Genomic DNA, 22,313 nt, shown 5'->3' on the forward strand with positions numbered 1-22,313 from the left:
CCACATTCTCTAGGTACAAGTTCAATGACATTTCTTTGAAACAAAAAACAAACCCAAAACCAGTGTATTTTCAAAAAGGGTTTATATGTCATAAAAATTAAATATCAGAGAAAAATTTAGTTAGTAAATACACTGCTGTCCAATCCATCTGTAAGCAAAGAATATATAAATGTCATCAAGGAGCTTTGCAGAAGACTCAGCTCTTTCTAGAGTTACCTTTCTGAGATTTGGTACTCTTAGCTAGCCACAACACACAAACAGAAGGAAAATCACTTTCAGGAGTTAATAGTTCAAGTGATGGTCTACAATTCCTCGGGAAAGTAGAATGCCTTATCACAAACCATCATGTACACTGCTTGAGGGACAAGGAGACTACTGCCAACTTTTCCTTCTAGCTGTACTTTATGAGGCTCATCAAATAGAAACAAAGCCTGTATGGGAGTACATAAGGACTTCATATGAACTTCCTGGGAGGAGGGAATCACTGACATAAGATACCAATTTATAAAATTCATGTGGCCCTTGTGAATTTTCCACACTTATGGAAGTAGAGCTTCAGTGCACAGAGGTTGCTTGGACACCTGAATTCACTATTACTGACTTAAAGGGGAAGGTTTATAAAGGGATTTCTGGAGGAAAACATTTGTAGGTCCCATTAGAGCCAGGAAAAAAAAATCTGAGACTAATAAAACCTCTTCCTTTTCATAGGAGTCATCCCCTACGATGAACTATGGAATAACATTTCTATTTTCTGGTAAAACCTTCTCATAAAGATCTGTAGGCTATAGATAAGTGGATATAAACTATGTTAGCTCCAAGGCTATATAAGTTGTAATAAATCCTGTACAGCTTCAAAACATAGGTATCCTCATCCCATTTTTTTTTTTTTTATACTTCCATATTCTTTAAATTCAGTACTAAGCACAGGTCACCCAGACATGAATTCCACCTGCATCAGCTCATCACTCATGAAACCCATCTTGAGGTTTGTTATTTTGTTTGTTATTTATACAGTCATTTACTCAAATAAGTAGTAATGTATTCAAAGTATCATGAAATCTTGGTGTTGAGCAGGCTTAATTAAGATTTGAATACCCAATTAATTTAACATTATTTGGAGGAGGCTGTTATAACTTACCTGCAATAGTATAGTATTGCAAATTCAAAAATTTCTGCTACTGCTAATCAAGTTATATTGATACACTAATAATTAATAAGACCAGAGGGAATAAACCCAACATTAAGAACAGCCACAACAAATTCTCCATAAAGGTAGTGTCAAAGGTTCCAGCAACAGGAAGATGAATCTCACCTTAAAAGTAAGGTCAGCCTCTGCCATCAGACAGTGGTAACACAGCCTAGTTCTGCCCTCAGCAACCTATGCTTGAACATTCTCTCCAAGGTCCTTACAAAATTCAAATGCTTATTCCACCACCATTAGCTGCTAGACACAGAAAACGAACAAAATCTGCTGAAAAATCAATCCCCTCATCACAGACTGTTGATGCACATTTCCAAAATATCTGACCAGTAAAAAACCACATCCACACAGACTAATACAGAGCAGGCTTATTCCTGTTGTTTTTCCCAAACATGCACCCTTCAGCCCCAGAAACACAGGACCCACACAACTATTAAACCCTGCCATTTTATATGCTTTATGCCATTCCTACCTCACCTCTCACAAACATCAGTAGATGAAATCCAGGTATTTCAGACTATATCCATTCCTTTTCAAGGATGCAGAGAAAGCAAGCAAACTCCACATCTCATCTGGGTGAAAGAAATCCTGCAGCAACTTTAGAGAACACTTCAGCTAGGTAAGTGGTTTTGGAAAAGTTGGGATAAGGAGTTAAAAGCAGCCCTTTTGTCAGATATATGAACTTACCAATCTTTCCTACTCCTGGCTTGTTTATGTTTTTTTTTGTTGTTGTTGTTTGGGATTTTGTATTGATTTTGTTTAGTTTGGGATTTTTTTTATGTATGTAGGCTTTTAGGAAGAAGGAAAGCATTGATGATGTTGCCAATCTTTTAATTTTCTTCCTCTTGGCCCCTCAGGTCTCAGTTCCCTTCAAAATATGAGCCCAGGAGAATCTTGCAAAAATTGCTTCTAACTATCTTCTGATGTGATTATAAGTCACAAACACAAAAAAGTTGTCAAAGATTGTTAGCAGGGAGAATGGCAAGCAATCTCTGTCTCTTCCACCCTGCACTGTAAAGCAGATCTGGATGCTTTCTTTAAATCTCAAGGCATTAACACTGCTTCACAGCCATTCTGCCAGTTTCATTAATTGCACTTCTATTCCAATCATTTCATAAGCGGACTGTACTTATAATCTGGCTATTTATCCTAATGTTTGATGTTTCTGAGTCACATAAATACATTATGTTTGAATGCAGAGAAGTACTTTGCATGACAAATTTGAGATTTCTGCCGGAAACGTTTGACTGAAATTTATTTTTCCTATCCATAGGGAATAAGCCTCTGCATTATTTGATTGTTATTCACATTTTGGTAATCGCATTACGAACCTCTACAAAGAAATGAAATGGCAATGTGCCTTTTTTTTTTCTCTAAGAGCAAACGTTTCCCTCCCCCTTCCAGATGCACAGACCTTGAAAAGGCATTAGAAAATTAAAAAGCCAACAGAAATAAAATAATGTATCTATGTTGAATATTCATTAAAATACGACATTGCTTAGTCACTGCTTGCCATTTGGACGATGCAGGGTGCTTAGGCAAGCTTAATGCAACAATAGGAATTCAGTCTTGTTTTTACAGGGTGGGTGGAGACTTTAGTGGATAGATTCCTAATGGTGCTCAGCTGTACTAATTCCATTAATATTTTTAGGCCATAAATCACCTTACATCAGTGGGTGATCTGACTTTATGTTGTAAATAAGACTTCAGAGAAATAGTAATGGATTTCATTTCTGGGTGTTATTCAGATCCATCCTGGTATTTCTCATTCTCTCCAGCGCCTGCTCTACCTACAATGCTTTATACTAAGGACCACATGTTTTGTCTAATGGAGCTTTTTGCCCTTGATGTTGTTTTCCTTTTATTACTGTGGTATTACATATGCTTTTTTCTCCCTGCTAGAAACTTCTAGCAACTCTCACACTGGCAAAAAATTTACCACACTTAATCTCATTCTTTCTAGCCATTATCAAATATCACAAGCACAAGAAAGGATGACAAAAAACCATCTTTGGGCTACCAAGACCCATGAGCCAAGTTTATTTCTTGTTTCACCTCACAAATTGCAGCAATCTGTTAATTGTATCCCCCACTGCTTTTAGATTTTATGAGCATCAAATCACAGCAAGTTTTTTCTCTGGAATTTGATGAAAAAACCAAAAGAAAATAGAACAAAGAAAATTAAACAAAAATGCTGCCTCTACTCTTACAATTTTTAACATCAATTTTCTAATTGGAATATCTGATGTATTTCCTGCCCCTTAAACGCCTTTGTTCTGTTATACTGCCCTGAAACTCCTACTGCCTGTGCTTCCACCAACTAACTAGCAGGAAACCTCATCTTCTGTACTTGGGAAAAACAGGAAGACAAGCTGTGGTGGAATGGAGACCCAGGAGAACACACAGCCTCTCATCCCAAGAACAGCTGCTCTGCTGAACCAGTTGTGCCTGTGCTCAGGGTGAAGAGGACTGCACAACACCATGGGCACCTTTTCAAGCACCTCAGGCTCAGCCCTACCATAGGACAGCATGCGGCAGACGTAAGTCCTTGTAAGACATCGCCTCGCAGTAGTGTCTCACAGAGTCATACAGAGTAAGGGAGCAGACTTAAGGTTTTATTTTATTTATACACATAAAATAGTGAGGAAGAAACATAAGACAAATAATTACATCCTTTTTTCAGTTTGATAACTTTCTGTGCTGGATGCAGCCATTGGCCTGATGCTTTTATCTCCTGATTAGCTGACAAGAGATGCTCCTCCCCAGCTCTCTCCAACCAAAAATCAGGAATCACATACCCTTCTCACAATACCTTATGTTAAACATTACAGCATGACTTAAGATCTTTCATGTTGGAAAGTGAAATAATTTGGAAGCCAGTCAAAGCCAGGGCTTTGAAAATCGCCGGTTATATTTTAGCTTGTTGCAATGTAAAAGATAAAACACAGCTCCAAATCACACACAATATAGACACACACAAAATTACCTATATAGTACTGCTATTTTATAGCAGCAAAAATCTCAGAACATAATGAAAAAGTTAAGGTTTCTTTTCAAAATCTCACGATGCTGGTCAAATCGTGCACCCCTTAATGGGGTTCCTCAAGTTACAGTGAGGCTGGTTCAACCTTTTGCATTGTCAGTATGTGATGGATGTACAGAGCTATCTAGTTTGCTTAGCTGATACTTCTTGAAAAGGTAAGAATTCCTTCTGGATTTACTACCAATGTAATGTCCACTAGTCACATAGTGTGTATTTACGCCAAAGACAGATAAGTGGCTTAGTAATTTAATGAAAGTGATTAATAGAAACATGTCAACCCATTTAACTGAGTAATCATTATCTTCACATTATGTTTCTCACAATTAAACTTGCACAATCCAAACATCCACATGCATTACCCACATCTAGAAAAAGATATTCTGGAGTTTGAACTTCATTGTTTTCCTTAATAATTGGATGTACCAGCAGTTTGACTGCCCAGATCAACAGTGCCTTTTGGCTAGTTCAAGGCCCTCTCATTGATCTTTTGCACACATAGAAAATTATTCAGACAACAGCAGCTTGCAGACCCCAAATCCTTTTAATGTTATTGTTCTTATTGAATCAAGTGGCATTGGAACAATTGGATTGTCCTCATAGTTTCTTTTCCTTTTTCCACCCCCTGCATCTTGAACACTGGTCTAATTCTGTTGGTGACTTTCTTCTAAGAATAGCAAATGCCCTGTGGAACAGCAGGAACAGGAGGTATAATGGGAATGCTTCAAACACGGCAAACAACGTGAAACCAAAGATATGTAGGAAAACACAGAGATTTATGTTCTGCTAAACAGGTTTTTAAGTCCATACAGGCTTCCTTTTTTTTTTTTTTTTTTTTTTTTTTTTTTTTTGATAAGCAGAGACACATCCCTAAAGGATACCATTGATTATTTTAGTGTCTGTTCATGTGAGCAGTCGTTTGTGCTGCTGCTCATTGCTGAGCACCTTCCAGTTCTGTGGATGTACTTGTGTGGTGAGGCAATCAGGACTGCATTATATATTTTAGATTACAAGAAACATCTGATTTATAGGGTGGCACTTAAGTGTCTTCCAGATTATTCTCCAAGATAGTCCACGGAGTTTCTGTTCTCCATGCATACAATGTTAATATAAAATTACCAGAGGCTTTATGTCGCTGCTGCCTTTGGACCTTACTCATGTTTTTTAGCTTCTATTGACATATAATTCAAGCATCTGCTTAGCAGCCTCTTTCAGCCTACATGGCACACTGGTTACAGAAAAGAAGACAGAAGTGGCAAATTCTGGCACCCATAGCCCTAACAATGATTGTGAATTCAAGCATTCAGCTGGAGTGTTTAGTGATTTTTATTTGAGGAGACAGAGGTGGATGAAACTTCAGTTAGTAGGTTGGGCTGGCACCTGGCTGAGCTCAGAGTAGGTACACTGACTACTCAGCCTCTAGACAACAACTCTGGCCAAGATTTGTGGGGGTGGGGGAGAGAAGGGGGAGTATCTGGAAACAGAAATCTCCTAATCACTTAATCAGCAGTGATGATGTTGAATTAGCAGATCATGCAAACCAGAGCCTAAGTAGAATCTAAGTTTCATGTTTCTCTAGAAGATCTTATTTATCTGAAAATAAAAATAAAAAGTAGATATTCTCAAACCAGACAATAAAAAACAATGGAAAAGAAAGAAATTACAACAAAAAAAATTTAATGATACTTGTTACAATTGAACCTGGGTTGAAAGAATAGTTGAAGACATCTCCATTAACAGTCATGATACTGTTTCCAAAACCCAACAGAAATGAGAACAACATGACTTCCACTAATGTCAAGAGGGAAAAAGGGTAAAATAAATGCAAAAAATTAAAAACAAGTGCCTGGAAGCACCCTGAAAAAGGCACTGGCCTGTTGCTTTCAGCTGCCCACGTAATTATTTTTGGTATACTTTAGAGAGTAAACTACTCACCCTTGGGCCCTGCCTCTCTATTAATTAGAAGCTGAGCTTCACATCTTAACATATAGATAGCCACAAGGAGGAAAATAAATAATTTTTGTGATTATGTGAACTATATTGAAAAAACCCTTTTCAAGGCAGACTTCTACCTCCCTCCCAAAACAGGCTCAAACACAAAGGTGTGAGCAGCCAACCTACCTTGTTGTCATTCACCTAGAATCAATTTGATCCAATTTTTCTTTAGTATAAAGATCATACCACTGTAGAGAGTTGCCAAAATTTATTAAAACTTATTTTTATAAATAAAATCAGCTCAATAATTCTGAACCACAGCCTTGCTCTAATTTCTGGGATGAAGTTCTTTTATGGTGTGAACTAGCCATGTTCAAGGAGTGAAACTACTTCAATTGTTAATGGTCTGTACTCTGAAGCTATCTGTCAAATCCACTTGAAAATGACAGTGTTTCAAGCAAGGGGTAGCTGGCATCAACTACCATGTCTTCACTTACATCAATAAATTATGGCAGTTTATATCATAGAATCATAGAACCATTAAGGTTGGAAAAGGTCTTCAAGATTGAGTCCAACCATCACTGCTAAATCCACCACACAACCATGTTCTTAAACACCACACCTAAGCCTTTTTTGAATACTTCCAGAGACAGTGATTCCTTAAAACTTCCCAAAACTTTCCTAAGCAGCCTGCTCAAATGCTTGAACATCATGACTGAAATACTGAGTTGTGCTGCTGGACACCCAAAAGCAAATAGCTTTTTTTTTTTTCCTTATAGGTTTTGCTAGTGTAGTCATGGTAGCAAAGTCCTCCTTGCGGTGGTGTGTTTTTCTTTCATTTGATATTTGTTTAATATCTGTTTCCCCCCCCCCCCATCTCCAAGGGGTCAATCCTCCCTTTCCCTGCCCCTTTCCCTAGAACCTTCCCTGTCATTCATTCTAGCCCCCTCCTCAGCTTCCAGATGTTAGTTCTGCCCTAAACTCCTCCCCTGCTATTCCCTCATTGGTTACTGTTCCTACACCCGTCCTCCTGAGTTCTGTATAAAACCTTTGCCCCCCCGCCCGCCGGGGTCTTGGGGCTCATTGAATAAAACCATCCCGTTCACCCCCAAGTCCCGTGTCGCCTTCGTCTGTCCCCGCGCGCCACGAACTGAACTGCAGAGCTTGCAGGGGGAAGCGGCCGCCCGTTCTCTTCCCTCACTGCCCAGCACGGCACGGCTCGGAGTGCCGCGGCGAGAGGAGCGCATACCGCGCTACAACATATGGTAGCGAGAGGATGGTTCCCTCCTTCGTCTTGTAAAAAAAACGGGCAAATTCGTGGGGGCGCCCGCCTCACAGAAGAAGAAGGAGGGAAGAGGAACATCTACGGCCGTAAAAGCTCTGCCTGATGCTAAGAGGAGCTGAGCGCCGAGCGAAAAACTGACGCTCCGGGACCCTCTTTGTTCTCGCCATCTTCCCGCCCGGGAGCAGCCGCGCTGCACGGGCAGCCGGGCTGCAGAGCTTTTTGGCGGGCAGACTTACCCGAGGACACAGAGGGCGGTTTTGGCAGCGGCTCGGGGGAGCCTGAAGAGGGGCTGACCGAGAAGAGGTTCGTTCCTTGGTCAGCATCTGCAGCGAGACCACCGGAGGCTGATAGTGGCCGAAACCAAGGCTTCGGGGACGAGTCTTGGTTTAACGGGAACACCCAGGCTTCCGGAAGGGCCAAAACCGGGAAGGAACATCCCCAGTTTTCAGCGCGACTTTTCCATCGAGTCGAGGAGAAGATCCAAGCCATCTCCGTCCGAGCCTGCAAGGTAAGGTGGGCTATACGGGTGCGGGGTCGCCCCGACGGACGGCTGGGTTTGCTGCTTTTTTTTTTCTCGCGTTTTAACCCCCGTCTGCGCCCAGACTGGGGCTGTAGCCGTGCATGTCCCTGGCAAGCGGGTGGGTTTTCTTTTTCTGGGGGAAGCTAGCACTGAGTGCTATCCTTCACCTAGTCTTCTGTGGGGACCTAGATTGGATCGCTTTTTCTTCTCCTCAAAAAAGTTGTCTTCTCTATCCTCCCCTCCCCATTCTGGGCTGGACGGAGGGGGTAGAAAAGACACCAGTAGGGAACAGCTAAGAGGGCGACACGTTAGCTATAGGAGAGTTGTTAAAAGGGGCCCTTTACACCCACGCATTGCGCCGACATCCAGCTGCGTCGGGCGGCCCCCCCCCCTCCTACAAATTTCCCCTTTTTGCTTCTGTGAAGCTCCCTATATCCCCATCCCCTCGGACTTTCCTAAAACCCTTTCCTATCCTCCCTTGGGGATTGCTGTGGCCGAGCCGCCCCAAGTGCCCTGCCGGACACTGCTCAGGCCAAGTGCAGTGTATCTGGCACCCCTCCCAAGATGGCGCTGGCCACGCCGCTCGGGACCCATTTCCCGCCTTGACCCTTCTTTTCCGCCCCTGGCTTCCCGCCAGTCCCATTTCTCTCCCAATAGCCCTGCACCGTCCCTGCACGAGGCTAGTCCCTGTTGGGGGGAGGCGGGGTTGGATATTCCCCAATCCTTCTTCTGGCTCTTCCTCCGGGGGGAAGGTCGGGAGGGATCTTCTTCCGAGGAAATGGAGCCGAAACCCGGGACTGAGGATCCGTCATTTTGTCTTCCCCCTGAAATTGCGGCGCCCCGGTCCACCCCTTACCAATACCCCCTGTTAATCATGGCAATCACTAATTAAGTGATTGTCTGATTCCCCTATCCTATTCCTTAATGTACCCTACCCAATATTCCTTTTTATTTAACTACAACTTCCTCTTTTTGCTTTTGATTATTTTTGAATAATCTGTTTGTTGAGTTATATTTTATAGAAAGAAATATCATCCCAATTAATTAATACTCAAGATATTATGCCCACCTCGCAAACAAACATTCAAATTGAACAAACCACATCGCTATCCGCTGACTCTGCTTTAAGACAAGCGCCGCTATCCGCTAACTCTGCTTTAAGAATTTAAGAAGCTGAACATCTCAAGCGCCGCAACGAAGCAAATTCTAAATCAGATGAAGTCACAAATCCTGCTGTGCTTTGTACCCTTAATTTGGACTTTCATTTAGGACAATTTTATATATTCCAGATGAAGTTTTTATATGTTTCATATGTTATAATCACAATTAGTTTATCATTTTTTAATGTCTTTCAATTTATGTTTTTTTAATAATATATAATGTTACAATTTGATTTTATATTAAGTTGTTTTGTTGTAATTATAATTAATTCAGTATTTTCTGATATTTTTTGACTTAAAGGCTGTGTTTAACCATTACTGCTACAGGAATCACTCAGCTACTATATTGCTTCAGGCTTGCTGCATTGCTGCGAAATTTAAAAATTTATTAGTTATATTTAGTTGATCTTTTATTATATTTAATTCCAATAATTCCATTTAATTATTTTATTTAAATTAGATAGTTGTAATTTTAATCATTCTAATTAAATTTTTTAGTTTAATTTCTGTCAATTATTTCATTCTATTTCAATAGTTTCAATTATTTGCATTATTCTAGATTGTTACTCAGAGCAGCAAAACAGCAAGTTTTGTACAGTCTTATGTCTGATTTAGGCTGTTACTACTCTTCCTGCCCTATAAATGCAATAATGTGTCTTTCATGTCCTTTAAGTAATTTACAATGTTATCATATGATTTTATATTATTTGCATGTTTTATTAATTTGCTTAAACCACAAAATTCTCCTTCTTTTTGTAAAGGAAAAGAGGGAGATGCGGTGGTGTGTTTTTCTTTCATTTGATATTTGTTTAATATCTGTTTCGCCCCCCCCCCATCTCCAAGGGGTCAATCCTCCCTTTCCCTGCCCCTTTCCCTAGAACCTTCCCTGTCATTCATTCTAGCCCCCTCCTCAGCTTCCAGATGTTAGTTCTGCCCTAAACTCCTCCCCTGCTATTCCCTCATTGGTTGCTGTTCCTACACCCGTCCTCCTGAGTTCTGTATAAAACCTTTGCCCCCCCGCCCGCCGGGGTCTTGGGGCTCACTGAATAAAACCATCCCGTTCACCCCCAAGTCCCGTTTTGCCTTCGTCTGTCCCCGCGCGCCACGAACTGAACTGCAGAGCTTGCAGGGGGAAGCGGCCGCCCGTTCTCTTCCCTCACCGCCCAGCACGGCACGGCTCGGAGTGCCGCGGCGAGAGGAGCGCGTACCGCGCTACAACACCTCCTAACATAAAGATGGTTCGCAGTTCACTCCAGCTCCTGTGACAATACTCAACCTAGTCTGCTTGGAGAAACAACTAAGAAAAAGAGAAAGGAGGGGAAAACATGCAAAAATATTTTCCCAGCTATTACAGAGTCACAACAATTGCAATTAAAGCAGCTTACAAATGAAATTCTTTGCCCAGTAAAGTCTTCCTTTCATGGAAATTAGGATGTGATGAAAATGGGGGAATAGGGGGTGTTATAAGGATGAATAGATGTGTGGATCTCAAATCTGGAATTAGGCAAGGTACACACAGAGTCCTGAAAGTATAACAGAGCTGAAATGGCATTACAAATGCATATAAACTTAGAGTAATATAAAATGACTATTTGTAGGAATGTAGCACAAAAATGCCCAAAGTAGGTTCAGTAGGATGAGTAGGTTAAGAGAATAAGGACATTTTACTTGAATTAGGCCAATCTGAAAAAAAATTGCTTATCTGAGCACCTCAGATAAGCCCTTTAAGTATATTTTGCCAGTAGTTATTGTGAGAAAATATACCCACTCCAGCTGCATGGATGAGATGCTACTTAGTGTCTTGAATCCACAGGTTACCCAAAAAGGCAAAGGCTAATTTTGAAATATTAAAGACCTTTTGTTGGGGCCATGTAATCAATCATCTGTGTCTTTTCAGTTCTGCTTTTGCACCTCTGCAAGGCTACTCCTGCCCCAAGGTATGTGAGTGTCTCCTGGTGGGGCAGCAAGGCTGGACTGCAGAAGATGCCAGGTGCATTCCCAGGAGTTCCTTAAGGGCTTAACCCCAAGGGGAACTTGCTGGTAGCTTTGTTTGTGTGAGTCTTGTTCCACCCTGACAGCCTCTAAATGTTCAAACCAAGTAGAGCAAGTAGCGCACAAGAGCTGAACCCTTATCTAGAATGGCTTTATTGAGAGCCATTAACAACCGGGCAAAGGTGACAGCTGAGGAAGATCCTTACTGAAAAAAAACAAACTGTGAGTGTGGAGCAAGCATCAGACGTGAAAGCAGTCCCTGTAGGCAAAACAGCTCTCCCAATTATACCCTGTGGTTTCCTTCTTTCCATTTTATATTGACTGAATCAAAATCAATGGAGACTGACGACAATTATTACGTGATTTGCAATTAGTACTGTTCATCTATAATGGATCATAAACTCCTTTACTCTGATATGCACATTTCTGCTAAAAGTAGCTTGCCTGTTCAACAGGAAGTAACATTAGTAAGAAAATAGGAAAATTTTGTTTTGCCTTTATTGATTTTTTATCTGTTGATACATTACTTAACGCTTCTGCCCAAACAATAAATTTAATGCTGCAGCACATCTAAAAGCTTCAAAGTAATCATTTCCATATTAGCAGATCTCTCCTTCAGAGATGTAAGAAATGGCATTGTAGTATCTGAGGAGAAGAATGCCAGTTAACAATTTGCCAGTAGATGTCTCTGCTAAACACACTGAAGAGAAAATACTCAGTTTGAAACTTCTGTGAAATGGAAGTGGAAGTTTGCGTACTTCAGTTGAAGAGCAGGGTAGAACCAGCTAAGTCACTAGTCCTTTCTGAAGACTACTTTTACATAGTCACAATAAAACTGGCATTAACTTAAAACTCAGTGACTCCCAATTTAGTTAAATATTGAATGTGTCTCCTGATATTTTCTCACTGAGTAAGGAGACTCAAGAAAGGCTAAGCTTATACATTAACATTCTGGACAGAAATTTTGAGTGTAGAGTCTTCTGGAAAAATATTTTTATCATTTCAATCCTAACTTTATGAAAACAAGCAGCTCTTCTTACTTCCAACAGAGAACTTCTTTATTAAATATTTTTGCCTCAATCTAAAAAAAAACATTATATGGAAAAAAAAAATTCGTTTCAGGCTGAAATAGTGCAACGCATGGTAGAATAATTATGTCCCTGATGCAAAACATTCAGAGGTTCTCATATTTTCTTTACATCTATATGTTATTTGGCAATGGTCTTATTTGCAAAAGCAGAGCTTCTAAGCAAAGAAGCAAAGAAACTAAGATTAGTTTCTCGTAATTGGCACTTGCCGTTAACATACAGCATGATTTTCTGATTAATAATGAAAAAAAAAAGATCTCAAAAGGCACAGATCAGCTGGAAAAGCATCTGCTTAAAATACACACACATAATTAGGAGAGGACGTCAAACAGACTTGATTACATATTTCATGGGTATGTGTCAAAGAGTGTAAAGCATTTGACTTAACCCCAGGGTGACTTCAAGAGGATTTACTCTGTCTAGTGTTTGTGATTAGCACCATATAATCTGGATCTGCTGAACAAGTGGAGTTTTACATGATATGCAAATTTCATTTCGCTTTAATTTAGCCCCTTTGGATTTAGCATAAAATCTCTGTGTTGCATGAAGAGATGAAACAGCTGGATCCAGTTAGCTGGGAAATTAAAAATGTACTAAATGAAATAAGGTAATCCTTGCCATGGTAGCCAGCACACACTAGAGTGGGACCCTGAGATCTCTGAGGGGCGGCTGAAGGGAGCACCATACGTTTACCACAAACACCAAAACACTGATCATTCTCTAGTCCCAGCATGTTCTAATTTTTCATAAAACTGAATTATTTCACCACCATGTCAAGGTTCATTTTCCAGGTGAATGTTAGTAAGACAATAGTTCACCTTATCAGTAAAGGAAATTAGTATCCACTAGGTAACATTTTATTTCCTTGTTAGTATATCAAGATGTAGGAAAAAAATAATTAGTAATACATCACCCTGTTTAAAATGAAATTTAATTTATTTATTTGTAATTTTATTTGCCATTTCCCTTCCAGGTTTTAGCTGAAAATATGCAGAGACAATTCTTGAATATTTCAAATGCATGCTTTAAGAACACAGCTGAACAAGACCTTTTTTTTTTCCCATTTCAAAAGGGCATTCTAAGAATAACAAGGTCTCTCACCTAATCTATCACTTGAGGCATCAAAAAGTCTTTGGAAGATCTGCACCCAAGTCTAAAAGCTGTCACTTCTGTTCTCCTTTGAAAAAGATGGTTTCATCGCACTTTATCTCTTAGCAGTGATAATGACAACTTTGTAATGAAAATGACAAGTCCTTCAGGTCCTAACTGTATCTGACACAGAAAATTATATTGGGAAAAAGTTATTACAGACAGTAAGTGCTTCTTATCCAAGATATCCCTTGGCCATATGTAGGCAATGCTGCATCATTGCACTGCAATGAGTAGATCTGTTTCATTACACTTGACTGCTGCTAATATTCCTATGGCTTTTATTGAAGACTTGCTCTTATTGTCTCTCAATGGGGGGTACAGCAATTTCTCCTCCATGGACTTCACCATGCGACCTTAGGCAGAACTGGGAACAGATTTTGTATCTATGGTATAAAAAGTAGCCCCCACCTATTAATCCAAACTTGCCTTCCAAACACATTGTATGTGCTTGGCTGTACTTCCAGGCAGTTGCACAAGACTGCCTCATCTCCTTGCTCTTTTTGTAATATGTCTCTGTAATTGTTTTAATTTAATCCATAACCATTAGTAAATGCACACTCACTTAAGCTTGTTCTTCCTAATAAATTAACCACAGTCCCAACAATGGCTTACTTTCCTCCTAATCTGCTATAACCAGTCATTTGAAAATGAAAACCACCACAGACTTCTGAAATCAGCTGTACACACACATTCTTTACAAAACACATTTTTTTTTACCATAACAGGCACATTTGCACCCTGGAGTCAGAATTTTTTTTTTGCCTTTGCAGGATAGTTTGCTGTCAGACTGTGAGCCTTTCCCCCTCAGAGAAAGTAACATCTACCTGAATAAACCTGGATTTGAAGCATGAAATATATGTTGGAAAACAGAAATCACTCCTAGAGTAATGGACAGATAAAGGTTTCACAAATAGAAAATCTCCCTTCACGCTCCTCAGGGTTCTTCCAGAACATTTCCTGTTATGATTTACTGGTTTATTTCAGCCACAGGAAATGTAGAACCTGCCCTGCTCAAAAGAAGCTGAAGATCTAAGGGAAGCAAAAAAAAAATCCTAAAACACTATTTCCACCTTAAGTAATCTGGTAGTTCAGCTTTCTAATCCCAAAGGGATCATTAGCAAGTAAGTTATATAAAATGAAAGAAATGCCCTATACCACACTAAGCTAATCATCTAAACTCCTTTAATAGACAAAGAAAAGAGCTGATATTGCTGGCTTTAACTCCTCTCACTCTAAATTTAAAAAAAAATTCAGAAGGATCAAGCTGGTGAAGTCACTGTCTGTTCCACGGATTTCAGCGGGAATCAAAATGGTAGCTCAGATATCAGTGTTTTCAGCAAGATAAGGTAAATGCCATCCAGAGGTTAAATGCAGATCTGAAAATATATTTGGTTACCTAACTCACTGTTCCCCTTAAGATTAGTATTTATGTGATTTAATAAATGTTAAGTAAATTTTGTTACCAAGGAAAGGAACTCAAGTATCCCAATTCCTCACCTATCTCCCAAGCCATTATATTAGACTTTTCATGGCCCCACTGACTTCAATGGAAGCATTCAGCAGTGTCCACACAGATGAAACACAAGTGAGAGTCCTCAGAGTGAAACACAATCTCATGTTGCAAATCTAAAAGAGAACAAGTGCAGGTAATTCCTCTGTAGAGGTTCTGACTCATCAGCAGGCCATGGCTGTTTTACAGCAACCATCTGATATAAGGCAGGAAAACCACCTTTCTTATATAATCTCACATGTAGAAAGAAAGATACACACACTTAGAAATATTTAGACTGCACAGTTGATATTCACATTAGTGAACCCCCAAATCTATTAAAACTATGAATGAAAGCAGTACTAAGGATGAAAGCAGTAAAATACACAAGCAAAGTGGTCCAAGTTTAGGTGATGTGACCAGACAAGAGTAGGATGAAGCCACAAACACTACCCAAAAGAAATCCCAGTAATCCCTGATAATTTTAGAACATTGTTTTTGTCTGCCCCCTAAATTGGATGTCTTATAAAACCTTAAGTGTTTAAACACAACACACTTGAGAACCTGTGCAGTACTATTAAATGCAGGTTGACAAATATCACATCACTGTCTGAAACCAGTCCTTGATGGAGAAGAGCAAAACAAAACAAAAGTTCCAGAGATCAAGTTAAAAAACTAAGTTACCATCACCATTTAACATCCTGCACTACATTTTGCTTTGGCTGTTTTGTGGTACAATTGTCTTGATGAAGGCCAAAATAACCTTTACTCTGTAACAACCAATCAAGCATCTGGTGAATTAGAAACAACTTTCAATTCATCATCCTTAGGAGACTTAGTCTGCATTTTAAAATTCCTTCCCATACACATTATACTTTCTTCTAAAGTGAATGAATGTTTCCTGAAGAGACATTATAATCAAAGTAAACCTTGTAACAATAAGGCACAAATTATGTACCTTGGTTTCATTTTTAAAGCAGATGAAAATTTACTAATAAAAATACATACCATAAACCGTGAGTTTAAAAATCATATACATGTAAGACCTCTGGGAATGGTTTAAATACACATTCACATCATTATGCAATTCCGGCAGGAAATACGCCTTGTTCTAAATGGAAGTTGAGACCAATCAAGGATGTATTTGGATGGTATCAGTCAGAAACTGGTTTGATGTTTCACAACACTAACACCAAAACTCTGAGTTACTTTCTATTAGTGATTTTCTTTCCCATCTTCAATAATTACACCAGAATAATCCAGCTACAGCATATCCCCAGAGAACTTCAGCAGTGCTTTTATTACACATTAGGACATGATTAATAACCACTAGGCTACTAGTTGTTACTCTAGGCTACTTCCAGCCCAGAATGAGAATCACTGTTTGTGTTTGGAGAGTGCAAAGCAAGTATACTCCAGTAGCTACAGCAAAGTGAGATTTGAAAGTGATTCACATTTGACAGTGCATTTTGCTACTGAAAACTCTGACAGTTGAAGTGGAAGAAATATGCATAAAGAGGCTTAAAACAAATCTGCAGTTCTGGATTATGAAGTGCTTCTACAGGATACAATGGCTTTGTTGTATACACCCAAGTGCTAATAATCTCTGTTCAAAGGGAACACTGTGCCTTTGACAGAAATTAAATAACCTGCAAAACACCATGTTGTCAATGATATTCTGGGGAGAAAAGGATTGTGAGAGGAAATGGCAACTGCAAATCCCTGAATCTCTTGTTGCATCAGCTGTGCCAGGAACATTCAATGCCTACACAAATTGACGAGCAGGGCCCCCAAAACCTTTGTCTCACAGCCAGCACAGAAGAGCCAAGAGACCTGATCGGGCTGAACCACTCTTCACATCAGCTTTGAAAAGCTGACACATAAAAATGCATTTTATGATGGAAAAAAAAAAATCCAAACGTTATCGTAGTTGGGCTATGTTCTACTATCAACTTTGAATGGCTTTTTAAATTTCCCTTCTCTATGATTAAATTCTAATTAATAAAAACACATCACATGGAAATTTTTCTAATTACATGCACATACATGTAAGCATAATCACAAAAGTTTTAGCATGAACATGTTGAAAGATCCTACTTACCTGGAACAAAAGCTTAATTCACTTCTGGTCATGGATAATGGTATGGGACCAGCCCAACTTTGCAGAAAATTCTTGGATCATGTGGTGATTAAAATCCTTTACAGAATTCCATTTTTTCTTCCACTATGGATTTCTCCAGTCTCTTATATCTGTAAAGTGGCAGTGCTGGTGCTTCTGCTTTTCAATGTGGCGCTCCAGAATTTGACTAGAGACTACTAAAGTACCTAGACTACACCAGCAGTGCTCAAGTTTTAAAATTACAGTATTTGTCAAAACCATTTTTTATTTAATTTTCAATTTTCCCCTCCATATAGGTTTCTTCCTATTTGCTCTTTCAGTCTATGTTTTCCCATCTTTCTGCATTTTAGCACTGTGGGAAAAAATGTTTTAAAATTTTAAAAATAGAAATATTCCTAATTTTTTGATTTTCATTCTTTATAAAAGAATTTTAAGTATGGAAATTTGAACCAGTTCATATTTTTGACAACTGGAAGATCTCATTTCTTCGTGCTTCGCTTCTACCGTGTTAGATACTATCTATCTAAATGATACCCGCTTTATTCAGATTCTGGGCTGAGTGCTCCCCTCAGTCTAGTATTATGAGATTTTTCAATTGTTTGGCTAAAATATGTACCAATAACAGGTTAAGATGGATGAGAAATGCAATAGAGGATGTGCTATCATAAAATCTCACATTCATGGCAGGCAATGCTCCTACACATTAAACCAAAGCCCTCTTTAAAAGTGAATGTGTTTTTTTAAGTTGTACATTTTTGAGAAGCATTCTGTACTACAAGAACATATACTAAAGGCTGGTGACTGATCCCTGGTCTCCATGTTGAGCAACATAAAATAAAACATCCTTACTTGCTGGACATAGTCAGATTATTGATGTGTATGAAAACTGCTATTGATTTCCACATGAACAAGACCAGAAGCATCTAATGCAATACTTCTCACAGAAGCCTTGCACTGGGAGGAAGAAGAAACCAGAACCCTTCAAACAAATCATGACAATAAACCTCCACAGACACTTGCTGGAATTACACTAAGCTGAAAAGTTCATAGCCAATGTCTCTCTGGACTCAGGCATCTTTTACATCATGATGCACTTTACGACTTTATATAGGAAATAGAAGAGTGCCCTGGAGAAGGGAGGTTCAGACATCATGCATTAAGTAATACACATACCTGATCAAGAAACCCATTTCAGGAACATCCTTTGTTAACCTGGCATATCCCACATGTGGAAACACGCCATGGTACATCTGCACAGCCCGTGGTGCAAGCTTCCCTGGTGTCAATTGCCCTTTTCAGGAGAGTCCCTGCCCCATGGCAGCAAGCACTGAGAGACTGTGCTTTTGAGGTGCTGAGCCAGACAAGCAGCAGTCTTGGGAATGTGCCTTCTTATGGCATATGAGTATCACTCTTCACATACAGGTTCTAGCTTGAAGATCGGTTGAAGTTTTATTTGGGACTTCAGCATTAGCTCCATGTCAAGGGCTTCAAAGGTTGCCTCAAACAGTGAGGGTCACTCAGCTACTTTCTAGTGTTACTTTCCTATTGCATCTTTGTGAGTGTGAGGCAGATGAGAAGTGCTCTGTGTACTCAAGTCTGGCATATCTAGAACCAGTCTGGACCATTTTTTTTCTTTCAAACCAGGCTGGAATAATCCACTAGGGAGCATGTGAATAAGCCAGTTACACTGGCTTATTCACATCAAACAGTTACACTGGCTTATTACTCATCTTCACAATGAGGAACATAGATAGTACAACTAGAAAGGAAAATTAAGCTAGAGCCATAAGAAATATGATCAGACCTGTACCCTGAACATAAATCCAGAACTGCAGTCTTCAGTATTAGAGTTATATTAACTGACCTGTGAGTTTTTCCAGAACATCAAATCCATGCTTCAGAGCAATGATATCAAGAAAAGAGACAGTACCATCTTCAAACCTAAAGAATGGAATAAATGAGAACAGTAAATAAAACATGCAGCTATGGTACCAATTTTAAATCTTTTTTAAGAGTTACTGTTTTTATATTCAGTGAATCTAATTTGCAGACTGGGAATCCCTTAGGGATTCATCTCTCTGTCTTCTCTCAGTGTCCTGTGACAGAAAAATATGTTCTTCAAAGCAATAGAGGTTCACATAAACAGTAGCACATAGAAAGGTATCATTTTATCCTACACAGAGTAACTTTGTACTAACCTACATTGAAGTAATGGTTAACAGTTATGTGTCATGAGCTAATGTCACAAGGTCCTAAGTTACCTTCTGAGAATTTAGGGAATAGGTGAGAAGACAGGTGGAGACTTGTGTCCATCCCCCCACCCCCCAATGTAATTACACAGTTGAGTTAGAAGGCTCCAGTAATCTGGTGCAAAGAGGAATCCCACAAAGAGATCACTAACAAATCTCCTTCTATGTGATTCTCCTGGAAATTTTTAACTGATCTGCAACAAGAGCATTATGCAAGGATGGGGAGAGGGGGTGCATCCCCTACCATCATCTTTTAAAGGAAACACCAAATAGAAGCAAAACCACTGCACTGCTGCAGCCATTCCACAGTCCAAGAGAAGAAAGTGAAGCTCCAAGTTGAGAATGGACTCAGGAATTGATGCACAAAAGTATTCAAGGGACCAGAATGGACGTCAGGGAAGCATCAAAATGTTTTATTTAGGCTTAGTGTGTACCACAGTCCACAAGAATTTTTAAGGAGAAATCATTCATTTTGCTTCACCACAAAGAAGAATGCAGAATAATGCAACTAATGAAGTCAGAACTGTACAGAACTCAATACTTTGCAAGGATAAACCTGGAGTCACAGAAAGTCTCTCAGGAAGGAGCTATGCCCAAAACTGTAACAGTTAATGCTGGAAATGAACCCACCCCAAATCTCATGGTTCAAATTTAATTTTAAAACTCTAAGCATGAGGATGAGAACTCCAGAGGGACCTGGTGTTCCTTGGATCTTTCTCAGAAAGATCAGATGATATCTACATTGAAGAATTAGTGGACAGGTGGAACATAAGACACACACTCTTGGGCAAAAATACTTTAAATACATGTATTTAGGCCCAAAAATAGAGAATTACATTTTTTTCTCCTGGATGCATAATTTTTAATAATGCATGTTAAAAGCTTTTGGTGCCACAATTAAGTATGTCGTGTTAAAAGGCTCAAAGTTTAAAAATGCCACATATCAAATGCTTTTTCTTTAATAAAACAAACATTAGTAGAATAAAATAATAGCTCTCATTTCTATCATAACTTTTCCTACTTCTTATTTTATTTTAGATAGTTATCAAATATTTTCAACACTGCAAGTAGCATCATCAGGTGAAAAACATACTAACCTTCCAAAAACCTTTGGTAAAGGTCCACACAAAAGAAAAATGAAAGAATATTGTGTATATATGAAAATATATTCAGCTGCAATGAAAGAAGATAGAGGCAGAAAATAATTATAAACTAAACAATATGATAAAAGTGGTGCACTGCTACAAGGATGAATGGTCCAAAAGAGACCACTTATGTTCACATATTTTAACATAGCACAGGCCAAAGAATCCATCCTAGAAATTCCTGAATCTTCCCAACTAATTATTAATAATTGATCTTGAACTTTAGAGGAAAATTCTTGCTGTTTGTCGGTTATGAAATGCAAAATGGCCACTTGTGATTAGAAAGAGACCTAACACCAGGAATATTTTCGCAGTGACCTGTGGACCAGCATCTGAGGGAAGCATTACTCTATCAAAAAAGCCATAAAAAATGTGGGAGGATGAGGAAGAAAAGATAAGGCAGAGGCTAACAGTTGTTTCAGAATTGAATACAGGAACCTTTTGCACTGGTTGCAGAAAAGGTCACAGCGGTCCCACATGTCTGCCAAGGAGCGATTACAGAGAGGATCTGTGAGGACGAACTGACCTGCTCTGCTCAGTTACTCACAGTGGTCAGCAAAGCAAACATTGGGAACTGGACCAGAGCAGAGACTGGCACTGAGCCCATCAAGGAGACCGCACAATCCCAAACAACTATATCACTATGATACTGATAAAAGCACTTGAAAGGGCAAGAAAGGTGCCAGCCTAGATCATCAAAGACATCTGAGTCCTACTCATAGCAAATGGGGAGGCAATTATATTTCTGTTTATCAGATTTGATTATTAAGTAAGCAGACAACTGCAGTACATCCAATGCAACACAATAGGAAATGTGCATAGACCATGTCACTCTTCTAAGATTGTAAATATTTTTATGAAAATAGTTCAGAGATTAGGAATCTTCACTCTAAAAAAAAAAAAAATATGCAAGTAAACAGAGCTGTGGGCTTTTGGTCAAACCTTATGCCCCAGAACAGGCCAATTGTGGCATGATATGCATCCTGCATTCAGTCTTTCTATATCACAAAAAAATTACCTCTTGGGAGCTCCATGGCAAGAATCAGAAGCCACAAAAGATATTTAAAATAATTCTAAAAATATCTGCTCAAAGATATGGGCAAGTCTCTCTCCAATTTAGACATGAACTATTTTGCAACATTCCACTCTTCTATTTTGTTTGTTCATATGGCCCCCTCTATTCCTACATTATCCACTTCCCTGTTCTGATTAACAAAGCACAAATATATTGTTATTCATGCAATATACATATTTACACTACTTCCTGTGCATATGACTCTCATATATCCTTCAGATTTAGTGAATACCTGGTGTTCAGCTTCATGACAAAATTTTCAGGAATAATGCATCAATTCTGATATTTAGCACATTAAGCCTTAAGTGCTATAGCAATAGTGCCATGGCAAAACATGATGCTATGAAGGACAGCTATTCCCTTCTTGGGGCACAAAGAGCTCTGCTTCAGAATATTTAACCATATTTGAGATGGAGAGGAAACATGCTCCTTGAATTGCAAAACTTTGGCTTCAATGCCTATTTTTCTGTTTGGTGCAATTGATGCTTCAAATAAACTGTTTCCCCACTCGGTGGCAGTTGCAGTATTAGAATAATCAGTTCAGGATGAAGTTCATTTGAATGCTGGTCTAGAAGCCACTTCCTGAAGTAATCAAGATTTTGCAGCTGATGATGTATAAAGGATACTTACAAAGGCTAATACTGAGGAATACCAACCCAAGGAACAAGAAGCTTACCTCTCTTATCTAGTTCTTATTATAATTGATCTCACTTAATCATGTCTGGGATGAGCTCAGTTGCTTAGCTGATTGTGTTTGTGAAGCACTAATAGCATTTCACATCCAATTGCTATCTGACAAACTGACTAAGCAACTCGTGGCATAACAAAGAACAGAGCTGCGTGCCTAACATCTGTCCAGGAGT

General features: G+C 39.2%; 1 protein-coding gene across 7 annotated transcripts in view; it reads right to left on the bottom strand.

The window, feature by feature from the left end:
• Positions 1-22,313, bottom strand: part of MOCOS (molybdenum cofactor sulfurase) — a 213,383-nt gene that overhangs the window by 72,335 nt on the left and 118,735 nt on the right. For all 7 annotated transcript variants that reach the window (XM_021528759.4, XM_085571776.1, XM_085571774.1 and 4 more), the window contains one exon: positions 18,846-18,922. In XM_021528759.4, the coding sequence (XP_021384434.2) occupies positions 18,846-18,922 (77 nt within the window). The remainder of the gene's footprint in view (positions 1-18,845; positions 18,923-22,313) is intronic.

Source organism: Lonchura striata, chromosome 2 (genome assembly GCF_050655825.1).
Source record: "Lonchura striata isolate lonStrDom1 chromosome 2, ASM5065582v1, whole genome shotgun sequence".
NCBI classification, from domain to species: Eukaryota; Metazoa; Chordata; class Aves; order Passeriformes; family Estrildidae; genus Lonchura; species Lonchura striata.